Source organism: Teleopsis dalmanni, chromosome 1 (genome assembly GCF_002237135.1).
Source record: "Teleopsis dalmanni isolate 2A chromosome 1, ASM223713v2, whole genome shotgun sequence".
NCBI lineage: Eukaryota > Metazoa > Arthropoda > Insecta > Diptera > Diopsidae > Teleopsis > Teleopsis dalmanni.
Genome location: NC_051846.1, coordinates 55434439 through 55453316, shown reverse-complemented (window position 1 = coordinate 55453316; position 18878 = coordinate 55434439). Strand labels below are relative to the sequence as shown.

The 18878-nt window shown below is 26.5% G+C and overlaps 1 protein-coding gene across 1 annotated transcript; it reads left to right on the top strand.

The window, feature by feature from the left end:
• The first annotated feature begins 2602 nt into the window (after positions 1-2602).
• LOC119681703 (protein trachealess-like) lies at positions 2603-15255 on the top strand. Its single transcript, XM_038094967.1, has 3 exons — positions 2603-2873; positions 14866-15101; positions 15167-15255. The coding sequence occupies exons 1-3, from the start codon at positions 2629-2631 to the stop codon at positions 15253-15255; spliced, it is 570 nt and encodes a 189-aa protein (XP_037950895.1). The 5' UTR covers positions 2603-2628.
• Positions 15256-18878: the final 3623 nt, after the last annotated feature.

Here is an 18878-nt window from a genome sequence, read left to right as displayed (position 1 = left end):
GTAAAATTTATAATTTTACAATCGCTTAAACTTTCTGGCTTCAATTTTAAAGACAAAGAATAATTTAATACTATATAAATATATTATTAGATAAATGTGTACATAAATATATACATAAATATATACAGCATAAATCATATACATATGCTAATTATTTAAGGATTGTTAAATAAGCACAATATATGGTCAATAAGAATATATATATTTATATTAATATAAAATAATATTCTTTATTTTTTTTTTTAAATAATCCAAAAACTCCCACCGCATTATATACAATACATATTTGTGAAATTTTACCTGTCAAATGTACCTGTTCACTTGTTAAAATACAAAATCTGTAGCTCACGCCCTAGTATTTGCCATTTATATTTCAGTCACATACCAACACATAAAACAAAATGACACCAACAACAAAATACTCTCGTACGTGTAAACATGCAGCTATAAACAGATAAACCACAACAATAAAAACAGAGACAAAAAATTATTTCATATTTTTGCTTGTAATTCCCAAATGTAAAAAGAAGCTAACTAATTGTTGCACACGACTATGAACTAAAAAAATCAGACTACAAAGCAACAAAACGTTTATATACAAAGTACAACTACAAAGTTCAGGCGTGGTAAATTTAAGTTCAAAACATATTTACACTGAGTGTAAATGGGATAGACTAAACGGGAATATAAATACGATACCATTAAACTGAATGAAATGACAATATTAAAAACAACAAACAACTAGCAAGAGACATTCCAAACCAGTTCGCTATATTTTGTTGTTGCTTGTTTTATGGGAAATGCCGTTCGCACGTACACTTCAACTACAAACAAAAAATAATGAGGAAGCAGATGCCAGAGCAAAGCAAAAAATACTCATACTCACTGTACACAACATTGCAACTACAAAATCAGACTCATTATGTATGCGTGCTATGTCGATTCCGATTCGATGAATGTTCTGCATATATATACACACACTACAATAATAACCCAACGGCAGTCACGTCCCGCCCATTTATACTCGCAAGAGAGCAAAACGCCAAATACTAGTGCAGTACAATGAGTTTACAATACACAGCAGCAAAACGAAGAGAAACGAAACGAAGCAACAAACAATGAATTTGGAGCGAATGCGTGAGGCTGCTTAAAATGCTACTGGTGAGACAAGTACATGACCAAGTCGAAAGTCAGGTGCACACAATATTCTAAATCCTTGCTGTTACTTCATGTGTATGTTTGCATGTGTGTGACGTATATGTAAAGCATGTGTGGGAGTCAAAATGCTGTGACTACAGCACAGCGCACGTTCTTAGCTTTGTCTTTGTTTAGTTGTTTTTTATTTTTCATTTTTTTTAATTTTTTTCTTAATAGAATTTTACTTGCTTTTATATCCTGGCATTAAAAAATCAAAAAAAAAAAAAAACAAAAAAAATACAAAGTAAATATTATCACCCCCAACAAAAACATTGAGTATACCATTAGCATTTTATGTGTGTGCATGTTTGTTTGCTCTGCTCTGCTCTGCTCTTTTGTAGTATACTGCGTACTGTGCTGTGCTGTGCTGCGCTGCGTTGCGCTGCTATGCCTGTTTCTGCGTTACTCTGCGTTGCTCCGCTATTTTGCCTTACTTTGGTTAAGTTTGTGGACATGAACATGTCTAAATTATTCTGCACGTACTCGTTGGCAGCTACGGACGTACATTTTCACCGTGTTTGTTGCTTCAAGTCTTTGTTATTGTTTTTGTTATTCATCTAATACGAGCAGTGTGGTGTGTACAATTTGTGTATTCTTTTTGCGCACCGTGAACGAAACTCAGCGTATTCACTGCGAGCATTTGTATTTGTCCGTGTGCAGAGAACTAATTTTCAACAGTTCGATTCTATACCGTTAATGTACGTGGCGTTGTACTTGATTTCGTCACAGACGTGCCGAATACTTCGTATTGATGTGATTACAAAATGAAATCAAAAAATTGCTAACTTTAATAACAGAACGTCGTAATGCAAGGCGAATCTTTGCATGAAACGTAAAAACGTAACGTAACGGCGCGTTCAAAGTGGACGTACACGAGTGTCGCGTACTAACCGAAGGATTCAATTGAAATCGCTAATTTACGTTGTGTCTTCCAAACAACATAGCAGGACACTTGCGTTTTAAATTCACCATTCACCATTCTACGTTTATCGATTTCACACACATATATTTTTTTGGTGTTTTAAAATAGTTTAAAAATTGCTTCACGCATGCACATTTCAAGTGTAAGATATTTTAGACGAAGATACATAAACTGAATAATCCACACGTACGCATAATTTGCTGGCGCTCCCCAACTATTGTGAATGTGTGTGAAGCGTGTGTTGTGTGCCAAATGCATCAAAGGATTCAATGACCTTTCAATAAACAAAAGCTTTGCGAAAAAGTTGAAATAAGTTTAAGTGCTCAACTAAAAATTCCATTAAAAAAAAATTCTAAGTGTCAAAATAAATATAAAACGTTGTAACAAAATGTGCCAAAATATTTTACGAAAATAAAAAAAATTCATTTATTAATTAATTACTTACAAATTAATTAAATTCTTTATAACGTTAAACATCGAACCTATTAGAAATTGAATTTGCAATCAACATGTTACCTTATCAAGCTGTTGCAATGGACTACGCTGGTTATCAGCGTCAACCTACACCTGGTCATCCAGGCAGCCATATGACTTCTATGGGCTCATTAGGAATGCCTGGTGTAGGTGCTGGTCCATTTACACATTCTTGGTTGGTGCCTACACAAGATTTGTGCGCTGTGCCATATAATAAAATGTCAAATCAGCATCAACCTGGTATGGGAATGCATGGACAACAACAACCTCTCGAACCTGGGTTAGTTAACACATTTTCCACAAGTTCTTTTTTCATTAAAACATATTTAAACATAAACAAAAAACAGAATTTTTATAATTTATTGATATCATATAGAGTGCGACCCTATGCTCCTCCTAGGAGTTAAAAGTATATAGTAATTATATATATAGTGTAAAATGATTTAAACATTCTTATGATTGAGAAAATTTAGAATTATTTTCAAAACAAATAAAAATGTTTTACTAAAACAATAAAGTGGTACATTAAAAATGTCACCCAACATACAAATTCCTTCAAAGAAACAGTTAACGGTAGTTCAGGGAGAATATATCAGTTCAAACTTAGAGTGCTTAAGCCACTCATTGACATATATTTTTCATAATATAGCATAACTACTAGAAATAAACAAAAAGTTATACTTTATATATAAATTAAATATAATATAAAAAATAAAATTCTCAACATCATTTTGTGAAGTAATAAAGTCATGTATTAAAAACGTCAAACCGCAATTGAATTGCCCTCATAAATTGAATTCAAACCAATTATGAATTAAAATACCTTAAAATTTGGTACTGAATTAAACTCATATATGTATGTACATAATAATAAATAAAGACTTAATTTATTTTAAAAATTTAACCACCTATAAAATGTATGCCATAAACAATATTATGATGACGCTTCCGACTAGTCTTTAGACCAACTAACACCAAAACTGTTTGTAATGTCAGTGTGGTGTGTAAGGAACTGTTTGTTCCTTATAATACTCTTACTACGTATTCGAAAAAAAAAAATTACCGAACATAAACTGCACTACTAAATTCAATTCTGGATCAATTATGAAGGCATCAACTTAATTCATATATATAAGCAAATGTTAAATGATAGCTAACAGCTCTAAAAACAGAGAAACAGTCGAATACAACATCGAGCACTTGCAATGAACAAGTCCCATTGGATTAATAATTTCTTTGTCAGGATCCTTCCTTACACAATTTCATAGATGCGGGAGATATTAAAGTTCTACCTACAGAGTCCATATGAAATCCATAAAATAATATTCTTATAAAGTTTGATAAATCCTAATTATTTTTATTATTTTTCATTTATTTAAAAACAAAAATTATTAAATTAAATTACATTTAAAAATTAATCTTGTCTGATTACTAAAGAAAAAACTCTTCAAATTACCGTTATTTGTGATATCCCGAATCATTTTTGTACTAAGAAACTATCTAAGAAAAGAAGATACTATCCACCATTATCTTATGTGTGCGATGGTTTAATTGAAATAAATCACTTTCGTCACTCAATAATTCAATAGCTTCTCTGTTTGACCTGTGATATTTTTAAAGAAAAAAAACTATTATTGTTTTTTTTCCTAAAATCACTTTTACTTTTTAGGGACACACAAATGAAAATATAAAAAATTGTTTACATCATGCTGAGTCTCCTCTCGAAATATATATTACCAATAACGGTATATGAACGCTAACAAAATTTATGTAACAAATAAAACAAACTAGAAGAAGATAAATAAAAAAATATTTTTTTATATTAAAAGCAGTGTTCCAACTACAGCAATGTATCTAAGAAATGTATCTTTTGATCCAAGTAAACTATAAACATTGCACTGGAAATTTTCTTTATTACAATTATTGCAATACTTTATAAAAAAATAACCATTAACTATATTTCCATATATATAAGAATATAAAATAAAACTTATATAATAATTTTCTTTTAATAACAAAGTCATTAGATTAGATAAGGAACTTTTAGAAACAAATTGTTATATTAAACTTCATTTGTAATAAGGACATTTAAAAAGGAGTATGTAAACGTCCTTCGAAATTGTATTTGGAATTGAAATTGTATATAGAAAAGATACTGTTTAATAGATTTGAAGTGAAATTATGTAATATATATATATATATATATATATATATATATAATTACATATATCTTACATATTTGTAGATATATATAAGTTCCTTTATTATTGATAAATTTAAAACTTAGTTATAATAATTAATATATTTTTTATAGTGTAGCTAATTTTTCAAAGTTATTTTGACTTCCTCAGGGCGGATTGGTTAATAAGCTAAGAAGTCAAAGAACTTCGAAACCTCAGCGACTCTAAAAAAAATATTAAACATTATAACTTCATGTGTTAATTTTAAATATTTTGTTCACTAAAGCCTATGTATATAATAATATAATAATAACAAAAATATTCACTTACCTTTAAATAATACAGTAGCATTGTTAAAATCTGTAATAATAAATGAACAACATTAAAAATTAATTATTAATAATAGAAAGTTGGGTCAATTGCTTTAAAAAGAAAGTTAATTAAATAAGTATTTGAATACTAAAAATAAAAAACAAAAATACCTTAAATAGAAACACACATAAAACATAAAAAGCGAATAAAGTATAATAATAATAATAAATATTAATATAAATATAATAAATAGTAGTATAATAATAATAAATAGTAATATGTACAATAAAAAAATAGTGATATAATAATAATTAATAGTAATATAATAATAATCAAAAAGTAATATAATAATAAATAGTAATATAATAATAATAAATAGTGATGTGTATGATAATAAATAGAAATATAATAATAATAAATAGTAATATAATAACAATAAATAGTAATATAATAACAATAAATAGTAATATAATAATAATAAATAGTATTATAATAAAAATACAGTAATATAATAATAATAGGTAGTAATATAATAATAATAAATAGTAATATAATAATAATAAATATGTAGTACAGAATGAAAAAAAAATGTTAAACCTGAAAATTTAAATAAAAAATTTTTATTAATATATAAATTTATAGTGTAATTATAAAAAATAAAGATTTTGATGATGGATTTTGGTGGATGTCAAAATTTTTAAATAATTTATATATAAATAAAAAAAACTTTATTAACTTCATTATAATACTAAAATAAGTTTCTCACGACTGAATTCCATAGGTTCATATAGGCCTCTTATTTTTTTATCCAAACTAGTCTCAAGAATTCACTCATTTTGCTTGCATATATGTACGCAAAATAATTATTTTATCATGATATAGACAGTTATGACAGAAGTGACTATTTTACTTAATAGAAACTATTTTATTTGATAGAGAGGTCTCGAAAAGTAATGAATTACAACAACAAACGTTTTTTTATATTAATTTAATTAAATAGAGACTAGTACTTGGTACTTGCAGTCTCAAAAAATTATTTACGAATAATTAAATATAAGAAATAATTCCAAGACCAATGATTATGGATATTTGGCAATACTTAAAATAGCTGTATGATTAGCAAAAAATCGTATTAATTTCGCTATTAAATATTATCTTTCTCTTTTCTGTAAAAGAAAAGTTTGAAAATTTTTTGAATAAAATCTTCTAGTAATTATGAAAATGTCTTCAAAGTTCAAAACGAAATAAAGTATAGTTATAGTGAAAAGTATTAAGTAAATTATCACTACCATCGAACATTAACCGATAATTTCAGTAAAGAACTTTTTTTTAGATTATCAATTAAAATCGTATCCTAAGTCCTTTTAGAAACGTAAGCTGCTTTTACACTTCATTGCAATTTATTTGCGAATATCCTTTTCTCAGTGTACTACCGTAACTCCGCTTATCTCGATTTTATATTAAAATTTTAGTAAATAAAAAAATGTCTCAATGATTTTAATGTCTTGATCCACTTTAAAATCTTAACATCAACGCAAATATTTTGATTTCCATTAAGTAACATGAAAAGTTCATTGCTCCATATACCTAAAAGGATTAAGCAGGATTATCTTATACCGCAAAGGCAGTAAATATTTTCAGTTTGTTTGTATGTTTAGTACTCTTCTATGTTATTACGCAAATAATTACACCCCAGGTATTCTCGAAGTAATATACTGGGTACAAATGGCTTCTAATACTCGAATGAATGCAATGTCACAGTGTGACTTTATATTCTCATCCCTCTTTTGGAATTCAAAAGATGTAAGAAATGTGCAAAGTTTTTTTTGCCATTTAATTTTTCTTTATTTTCAGGGTTACAAATGAACATTAAGCAATTTAATACTAATTATGAGTTATAGATAATTTTATTAGCAATCTGTTACTAGTCAAAAGGAATGTGAGGTACAATAGATACGCTTAATAGGAAAACTTCAGGAGTTTTTTTAGAAATTAAATAATATATTCTTAATAGATTTTAAGTTTTTTATATCTTTTAAATGTGATATATATATATCTTTAAATATCTTTTATTTTAATAAATATCTTATAGAATATGAATAATCAAGTTAGTCTCACAATATCGAGGACTTTTAAAACCCTTCTTGTGAAAACACTCATGCAGCACAATTTTGCGGATGTTAAAGCCTATTTTTACGGGTGCTGAGACGTGGACATGTAAATATTATGTTGAAACAAATTGAAACTTGACACTTTGAAACTAAATCCAAGCACAAAGAACTATACTGAGTTTTAATATACTTTATTGAGTATAAGTATTATATTAATAATATTAATATAGATGTTCAGTGATTTAACTATGGTCTCTTGAATCTATAACTTTAAAAAGTTTTAATAAAAATTCCAATTTATATTATTTATCCGATTTTTACTATTATTATTTACTACTTCAACACTATTATGACATTTAAAAAACTTTACTACTTATTTTCTAACAAAATCATTTATCAATACAAAGGACTATTAAATTATAACAATGTGTATGTTATAAAAGTAACACCCGTGAACCCTAATACAGCCCCTTTTTTTAACATTAGCTCGAACAGTTTTTTATAAAGAATATTTGATAAATGATTTGCACTTTTTTTGCAAATATTTTTTCATTTCCGTAAGGCAAATTCAACTCACTTTGCAGATAATTCGCTTAATTTTAAAGCTTGTCAAACATGATTGTTCCTTTTTTATTTGAGATATCAACACCTCTCCCATATTTGTTACCTTTAGTATTATATATTTAATTTTACCGATGACGACATAATGTAAATGTAATTGATTTCTGTCGCTAGTAGCTTGAAAATTGAACAAAGATTGATTGATTTTCAAGAATTACAAAACAATATCTTGAAGGGAAAACTTCCAATTTGTTTCGTTACAAATTTGTCAATTTTCTTTTATATAAAATAAATGTTGCATTACTAATTGGTCTACAAATTATTAGCAATTAATTTTGTGTCATATTGCCATTGATAATAAATTATTTCTTAACACGAAAGAATACTAAATTGAAAGATAATTTAAGAGGTGTTGTGGATTTTCACAATGTAAATAAATCCGATAAAATCATTTTATACGTCCATAAGTTTTTATATCTAATATACAATATTGCTTTAGTGATTATTACTAAATGTATTGACTGACATCTGCAATCTATTGCAGAATAGCATTCAAGATTTGTTAATTTTTTTTTACATCCAATTGCTGACATATATTTTCCGTAAATTTATTTCATCAATCCTTTACCTGTTTACTTCTTCTGTTCTATTATTTTCTAGAATGTTACTAACGAAGAGTTGGAGCTTTGTGAGCTCTTTCGTCATCTTTTAACATATACAACCAATTTTAGAAACTGCTTCTTTCACTTATATTCAAGTGAAAGAGATCCAAAGAGATACCTCTTTTCATCAACTAATCAAACGCATATTTGTAGGTGTGATAATTTTTTAATACCATTCCAAAAAACGTTCGTATTGTTTTCCCTTCTAAAACTGCTGGTTCTAGTTTTGACAGTCTTTAACTTTCATTAGTATATGTTACATTAAGTATATGTTACAATAGGTAACATATACTAGGCAGCTTTTTATTGTTTTATTGCAGAGGGAAAGGCTTCTAAAAAAAACTACTCCGCACTACGAGGACAGACTACCTATAGAGTCACCTGTAAACCTTATAAGCTTGTAATTTTATTAAGAATCCTGTAAAATAATGTAGCTCCAATAATTTTATTCCTTTACCTTCAAACACGATTAGTTCTATTTCTGTTAATCTACCATATAATTTTCACATCAATATACAATATTATAAAATATCTTATTAGAGCTTCAAACAATTTTATAATAATTGATACTGAAGAGAGTGTATCTAAAAAATCCGTTGTGCACTACGATTACCGGTGATTTTTTTGTAAACCCTGTACACTTTATTTGCTTGTTATTGTATTAAAGACCCTATAAAATATAAAAGGCTTAATAATTCTTTCCAACAGCATTAACAATAAACCGCATAGTTTGTTTTTAAAAACAAGTATTGCTACCAATTTATAATGTTCTCATCTATATATTATAACAGACGTTCTTAAAATTTTGAGGAAGTCATATTAGATTCATTGATTGTAAGGAAGAATAAAAAGACCAATGTGTATTGCGAATACATGTAGGTTTATTGTGTTTAACACAAACATTTTGTTAGAACATTTAGTGATTAAATAATCCGTTATCTCTGCATCGTTAGAGAGATATATATATTAATGTGATTCAGAGATTTTTAATTTAGCAATTCACATATACTTTAAAAAATTTCGTCCTATACTGTTATATTACATTTAACACTATCTTACATATCCACAAAGATCTTCTTTCTTTTAAATGACCAACTGTGGATAAGTTATTTGCTAATTATTTATTCTTATTAAAGACAATATCAATAGTTGATATTGAATATGATAAGTGTAATCAGTCGGTTGGATTCTCCGACTTAATTCGGACTACGTTCCGACGTAATTAGCATAGCACTCCTTTGCAAACGTGTCTGTTGCGCCTGGATAATGTACCGGATCCAGAAATAAGTGTGTAAAACATATCATCTTTAATTAGTCATTTTTAATTCCTCATTCTTTGTTATTTGAAGGAGAAGACTGTGCGTTTTACATTAGATAGGATACAATTATGAACCCATATATGACTGACTTCTATGTTAAACATGTGTGTGTAGTAAATTAAAGATTAATGTGATATATTTTCTACTTGTTTCTATTGCAACGGATTGATTATTATGTTGAAGCTGTTTTGAGCCAATGCACTTAAGCACTTTTACTCTTTCTTAACTCAAGGTATTTTCAAAACCCCTCTTTACACCTTGACTAGATTATTGTTTATCACGGATTGATTGCAGTTATTATTTGAGTTTATAATAACTCTATATTTCTTAATGATTCAAATTGATTTAAAATATTTACTAAATATGTTAACCTAATTCTTAATACTAAAAATTTAAATTTTCACTATAATTTAAAGCAATTATTAAATTGAGTTCACTATTTAAATGAAATTAACACGCTTTTGAAAAGGTAGGAATTTTAAAATTTTGCACGTACTTTGTAAAATTCGGTTAATGAAACATTATTTTGCAATCTGAGCTAAAGACAAAATATTAATAAATTTCATAAATGTCTGAAGAACTTTTGGCCCGTGGCAAACACATGACTGTAAATGCTTTATAGCTTTTAGTTAATTACCAAAAAATATTTTTATAATTTTTTAACAAGAAATTTCAACAAGATAAGCATCTGTTAACAGTTCGAGAAAGAGTTTTGAACCGAAATAAAAAAATGTCAACAAAATCTTTTATAAAGCAAGAAACAACTTCATATAAATATTATGACAGATTTTTACAAGTAAACATAAAAGTAAATTTTGAAGACAACATAATGAACGACCTAAAACAACAACAATAGGTAAAAAAGAACAAAAGCAGAAGTAAAAATTATGATCATTTTAAATGAAGTTTTTCTTATGAAACTATCTATCTTATGGATACATAAGCAGAACGATAATAGTTGTTGTTTTTATTGTTGTTCTGCTTGATGCTAAACTTGATGTGGGCTTCAGATATAATCCGAACATTTTTACGCTTTAAGACAAAATCTAAAGCCGACAACAGAGACTTCGCTTTGAGTTTAAAGTACGTACACTCACTCAATGGTAAAATAAAGAAGTCAAAAAATGTAACTAAAGAAAGATATTGCGGATAAAGCTCAGCTTAGAGCAAATATGCTTTTATGAATGAAAACTAAGCGGCACTAAAAGTATAAAGAGCTGCATGTAAATGAGCTCAACTTAGACTGAGACTACCAACTTTATACCAATAAAGATCAGCGGTGCTTTTATAGGAAGATAAAAATGTATCTGAGTTGCGGTTATATATTAATACATATATGAGAATATATTTATAAAATAAAAAGAAGTATCTGTGTTAAAAGTAAATTTTAAACTAATAATGTATGTATATATATAAACTAAGTAAAGTTTTAACAACTACAAATAAATAAAGTGTAAGCATAAATTTACTTAACTATATAAAGAAAACATTTATCAAGTCAAATTGTATGAGTATAAATAAAATTGTGTTTGTATTCAACAAAGAATAGCAATTTTTCTATCTTAGAATTTAAAGTAGACAAATAAAGTTGTGAGAAAATATTTTTTCATATTTTTTTTTTTATTCTTAAACATTTTTCACACTTGCACATTTTTTAGTTTTTAAGCGTTTAACAAATTGAATATTTTTTAGTAGATAATGCCACGAAAAAATCTATAACAATCCTAAGAGATACACCACTGTCTTAGACAAAAGGCGCTGAAACTGTTATAAATTGCAGGCAATTATTCATGTTTTTAGAAGAATATACAACATGCAAGATACAACACATTTCAATCTGTAATTGCTGTTGACATCTATTCATCAGCAACAATTTTAAGAGTCACACGACGAAAGGTTGCCTGCGAAGGTGCATTGCATCACTCATTCTCACATGGATAGCATTTTGAAATATTTTTGTCTTTCTAAATGACAGCTGCGTCGAGCTGCTCTAAAACACCTTTTTAACTTGTTTTTTATATTTTTCATAAAAAAGTCTTTGAAGAAGACTTTCAGTTGAGAATTTAATGAAATGTACTATAGTTTATAAACAGGATTATTTTTATGAAGTCTAATGTTATAGAAATTGGAACTAATATTTAATCATTTTTGTATTCTCAATATAATGACAGGATTATTTTTTATTCAATCTAATGATATTGTAAATGGAGCCCATTATTCAATGAATTAGATCATCCTAATATTATAGCATACTTTCATTAATGATTAGTTAATCTAAAATTGTTGATGTAGCTGATGTATTAAATGAAGTAAGTAATACAGAGTGGAAAAAAAAGAATTTAACAACGTTAATATTTTTTTTTTGAAAGTAATTCCTCTTGTGACAGAAACAAACTATTAAAAGTTAGAAAGATTCGAATAGAAATAAAAAGAGAATAACAAAAATTTAACAACACTCTACAGATGGTTTTTAAAATAATGTTATATAGTGTTCTTTCTATACTTTTTATTTCTATATATAAAATTGTTTGCTAATATATTCATATTATTATATATCAATTATTGCAAATTGAGCTAACGGCGCGGCTATATTAGTAACTGTTGTAAGTTTTTAGCTTAAAGTAAAAAAAAATAGAAGTACATAGTATTTATATATAGATATATATAAATAAAAGAACTTATTATACTCACTATGGCTACCTACTGAAGGCTAGGCTATAATTGTTTTAAGTATAGTCCAAAAGGGATATTATTAATCATAGTGATTTTAAATAAATAAATATATAATGAGACTTACAAATAAATACATTTGTTAGAACTATTATACCCCAGTACAATTAGTATGAAATGACGTTTAACCAAATCTAAAATTAAAAGTATTATTTATATAAATAATACTTATTTAAAAAATGAACATAGTTAATCTCAAAGAATTTTTATAACATAACTTATTATAAATAATGAAAATGACGTAATTCATTATAAATTTAATGAATAAAAATTCATTATTAATAATGAATTAATACAAGTATTTTTTAAAGAAGTCTAACAAATATTTTTTATTGATGTTTATAGACTTTACTTAATTTCAACAAAGTTGCCAGTCTGCCTTATTTTTTCTTATGGATCCTTATGGATTATTTTCTTATGTAGCATAGACTAAGGCCGCATAGACGATTTTCTTGACTGATTTCCGAAAACTGCAACCCCAAAAATTTATTGTACTTTCATTTAATTAATTCGTTGCCAATTGACTGTTTATTCATTTTAACCCAAAAAAGTTTATTGATAATAACTACAGGCTACTAAATACTAAATATCCGTCACAATCATCTATAAGTAATTCAGTCATACAGCAGACGGATATTGACACAAACATTGAAAATTTTGCTTTTCGTTTTAGAATACATGTTTCAAATCTTTCTTAAGTTAGTAGATACTTCTAAGGTATTTAAACTAGTTGACATCTTACATCTATTCCACAAATTGTTCCATATGAGTTAAAACATAAATAAACCAAGTACTATGTCCACAAATTGAATCACAATTTTTTAGAACACTATATTTTCTTTTAATGTGTCCAAATTCGATATATCAAATCATCGATATAGACGACTTAAGTATGCATTATAGCTCTGATTTAGTTGACAAAAGCATCACATGCTGCACAAATACGAACGTCAAAAATCTTTATTTATTCATGAAGAACAACTTTCTTAAGTACACATACACCCTAGTACATTCTAGTGCTGACCTTGGTCTGAAAAATACTTTATATCGAGAAATTGTGCATGTTAGTGTCTAGTGAACTTGAAAATTCGGTCTAAATGAGGTGTCGTTGGTTATATCTAAGTGATTGGTATTTAAGGAGTACTTAGCATAACAGTGGAGACTCTTATTAAAACTTCAAGTTTCCCACCAAAATATTTAGTTGTCTACAGATTCAGAGCACTGTTTCAAAATTTTTCGCAGCAGTTATTTGCATTGATCTTGACACTACGATTTTAAAACAACAACATGTATCGGCTATGGATTACCATGGCCGACTAAATTATAACAAACGGTTTTAGTTTAGTTCTTGTGGGCATCTTAACTTCAACCGTTCTCCAATTTATAGAGCGTGTGAAAATTTTATTAAATCAAAACAGCTTTGTAATAAAAATAAGAATTGTTGCAAAAATTTTAAATGTTCATTTTTAAAGTATTAACAAATTGAGATATTCTCTCTATTATCGAATTATTATTATTTATTATATACGAAAAATTAAAAATAAGAAGTCTTTATTTACGAATAATTAAAAATAAGAAGTCTATATCTATATGGTCAGCCAAAAATTCAATTAATTAAAATAATATAAAACGAAGTTTTGTTGTTGTAGTTCACTACTTGTCGAAACCTTTTTATAAATCTGGTATACCATCACGATAACCTATAACCTATCACAGTAATCGTATCCAGACTACTGAATAACACAGATATATTTTTGTTTAAATGTGATTTTTGTTTAAATGTGATTTTAAGGAAAGGTGATTAAAACAAACTGATGTTTGCAATATTTGTACAAGGATACGTACTAACAGATACGCGTGGCCATTATCTGTACTCTACACTAAATACTGATCTATACTGATATAAGGACACTCATTTCATCGTTATGGCTGAAATTAGATAGGAATTTATAGATTTTATCAAACTGTTTTATCCAGTATACTATTTTTAGTCTACAAATGGATACTATGAATAGATAGTTATATTTTAACACTAAATAACAAGGTCAATATCACATTTTAGTCACAAATAAATAGTTAGGATTTATTCACTTATGACCATTTCAAAATATAAACCTATTAGTATTCAAGATTAGTTCCCTAAACACAGATACAGATTATAAATTATATCTCATATCTCGCAATCATTATACATATATAGACTACTATTTTTATTTTTGTAATATTTAAGTGACTTTAATTTTAAGTATTTATTTATTTAATTTAAGTATTTTAAGTGATTTTAAGTATTAAAGCTTATTTTACTAAGCACAGAAACAGATTTAAATTATATCTCATATCTCGCAATCTATATATTTAAATGACTTTAATTATTAATTAAATATATTTTATTTATAGTATTTTAGAGCTACGCAAAGAGAAATCACGGGATGCAGCGCGTTCGCGTCGTGGAAAGGAAAATTATGAATTCTATGAACTGGCGAAAATGTTACCATTACCTGCAGCAATAACAAGCCAACTGGATAAGGCTTCCATAATAAGACTGACAATAAGCTATTTAAAATTAAGAGACTTCTCTGGGCATGGCGATCCACCATGGACACGTGAAGCCTCCAGCAGCAGCAAATTAAAAAGTAAGTTCAATTGTGAATTAATTCAATATAATTTTATTGCTTAAATTATTAGTAAAAAAAATTAGAAAGTAGTGGTGAAAATTCAACAAGCAATAATAATAATAATAAAACGAAAATTTATAGCCAAAGTGAAAGTAGGTTAACAAATTATTAATATAAATTAATTTCAATTACAAACGTTCTTTAAATAAAAATTGAAACTTATGACTAAAATTATTAAAAAAAAATTAGTAAAAAAAATTTTACTTGGAAGTTTTTGTGAAGACAAGTTTGATTAAAACTATTTTTTTATTTTGTTTTTTTTGTTTGTTTTTTTATTTTTGTGCAGGAAATGCTTTATTTTTAGTTATGATTATTTTACTGTACGATTAGTAATACTCCAATATAGAAATGTACTGAACCCTAAAAATGGCACCAACTCCGTTTATAGAAACCCGTGAAGATAAATAAAATGCACACGCCATTCAAAAAGATTAAAAAAATTAAAAGAAAAGAAATTATTTTCAAAATAGACAGACAAAATATGTCTTGAAAAATAAAAACAAAAATAAAACAATAAACGATAATAAATAATTTACATATGAAGTCGTGGCGGCCATTTTTAAAAAATGGCTGTACTCACTTCCCAACGAAAAAGATACCAAGCGATAATATATAAAAAATACAAATGCGTATAAAGTACACACGATATAAAAAATTAAAAAAAAAAACGGTTTTAAAAAAATCCATTTGCGAAGTAAGTAGCGAAGAAAAGGAAATTATATAAATAAAACAAAATACTTTATACTTTTGTGTATATTTATTTCTTTGATTAATTTCGTTGATTTATTTATGAAAAGAGTATAAATAGGTATATACATATATATATATATTTTCGTCAATGGCCGAGGTTGTGCACTGAATTTTAATTAAATACGTCAGTATGTAAAAATTATTTTTAAGTTCGATTAAATTCCAATTTAAATGTTTTAATTCAATTGATTTTGAAAAAAATCCATTGAAAATAACAAAAATTTAAATATTCAAAGTTAAACACAAATAATAGAAAAATTCCTAAAATCATTAAATAAATAAAATGATTAAATTAAAATTATTTTGAGTTCATTACTAATATTCAATCCATTCTCTGCAGGTTACTGAAATGTATTTCCAGAAATTTCTAATACTTTTTTAAGGTATGCCCATCCAGACACGGTACGGTACATATAACCGTAATCGTACCGCAATCGTGTGGTAGACTAGATAAAACAAATATTAATATTAATATGAATATGTACCGATATTTAATTAACATTTGATTACAAAAACATGTAAAACTAAATATCTTATCATATTAATACCAGAACTTTTAAGATATATGTACTTCATATATAAAAAATGTGTAATTATACTACAAATAGATAAAAGGAAATTTTCTATTTGAACCCTTTTGATAATTATTTACTTGAAAAGATGTTTTAAAAAAAAAAATGCTAAAATGAAGCACAAAAACATTGACAGTACCATACCCTGTCTCATCTTGATTATTATCTTGATAATCTTAGTGTGTTATTTTAATTATATTATTCCAGCAGATTCACGATTATATCGTATGAAATTTTACCGTACTATCCAGTACCGTATATATTCGGATGTACCTTTATACGAGTATTGTGAAGTTTGCTTCAGAAATTATTTTTCGTACAAATATTTTTCGAAAAGTTTTATGCTCAACAGAACGTTGTACGTTTTAATTTTGATATTAAAAATATATGTACAGACAATTTCTAAACAAAAATTTATGTGAAATTAATTTATATTATTTTCCATTAATAATTCTCTACTTTTTAGTGTTGTTCTATCACGAATTAGTTTGCTTTCTTTTTTTAATCGTACTACATGGCACTTTAACATTTGTTAATTTTAATGTACATATGCTTTAAAACATCAAATAAAAAATAATAAAAAAAAAAATAAGCCAATAAGAACTTATTTTGTCATCCACAAAATGCAATAAAAGTATGCCTATGCTTAATATAACCGTCCATATATTTTTCGTAGTCTGATTGAAATATGATTTCCAAATCCTTTAGCATATTTTTTTTTACAACAATCGATTTTAAACGCCTATATAAAACTAACCCTATTATGGTTAATGTACTCACGAAAATAGAAAAAAGTTATATACGGATATTTCAAATGAGTGAGATGCTTAGTCAATCACAATTATTGAGTTTGTTGTCAAAAACTATTGCTTACCTATAGTTTTGTCCTCACAGAATAACTAGAAATGGAACTGTAAGAACAGCTAAGTAACACACTATGTAACAGATCAAGCCCAAGTCTCGTATGGTAACTTAAAACAGTGGAACTAAAAATTGTGTGAAAAGTCTAATGCGAAGCTTCCGTCATTCATTTCAAACATTGAAAGACTTCTTGGTCAGAAATAAGTCAAATATAATTTATTTCATAAAATTAGTCCTTGGCAATACTCAAAATACCTGTATGGTCAGCCAAAAATTTAATTAATTAAAATAATATAAAAAAACAATTTTTGTTGTTGTAGTTCACTACTTTTCGAAAAACTCTTTATTAAATTAATTAGAAATCCAATAATACCAAAAATGTCAACCGATTATAAACTGTACCGATTTCCAACATGAATCACTGATTTTTTAATCTAACAGACTTACCTCAATGAACCGAAACATTATGGCTCTACAATTTTACTGGTGTAGTGGCAATATAAACCTGTGTTTAAACAGGACCAATGGTTTATAGTACTAAACTAATAAAACAACCCACTTCAAAGATGTAAGCAATTAATAGTCATTATATGTAGGTTATCACGTTTCCTGTGACACAAACATCTCAACAAACTTAATATACACTTTCTCATTGTACTTATATATTTAAAGGATGTAAAATATAATACAATAATTAAATGAGAAATGTTAGATTCATTCATTTTAATGAATAAGTAAGATTTAATTTCCTTCGATTTATTACAAATCTATTCTTACATTAAAACACTTAACAAATTCTTAACTCTTTCTAGAATCTTTTCTTATTTAATCACATTTTTATTATATGTGTCACTTGACAGTATTTAATTAATTCAATATAACTTTTAATTGATTTCTATTACCTACTTTGCATACAAAAATATATAAAAGTATATATGACTATACGAGAATGGCTCGCAAAAGGCCATGTCGTATTTTATTATATATATTATAAATTATTTGATGGGAATTTTTCGTAAGTAACTGAAGGTTGAAATTTAGTTAAATTTTCAATTGTCTACTAAAGCTTATTTATTTTATAGTCGTTAGCAATTAAAAAAAATAAATTGCCTTGAATTTTAATTATGTCTAATTTTATATTTTATTTGGCAACAGCATTGATATCATAATAATTGTCAATTTATAAAAATTTATGAATGTACTAAACTCTTAAATGAAAAAACTAGAATTTATTCATCCATGTGCCAACAAATAACCCACTATATTTATTGATTTTATGTGACTTTTAAGATAATGGATATCAAATCAGTTATTAGAAATAATTATTATAAATGTCGTGTGCATACCTAAATAAAATGATTTAGAGAATCGTTTCTTTTTCTTTTTCTTTATACATGTATAGTATATATATTTTTGAAATCATTAAGACTTTATAATGAACAACGACTTAAGCATTATAAGCAATAATCTTGAGATACACTATTACATATTTGAAGGAGTTTTGAAAGATTTTAGATGTAATCTTAAACCTTGCTGTTTTTAAAATGTTTCC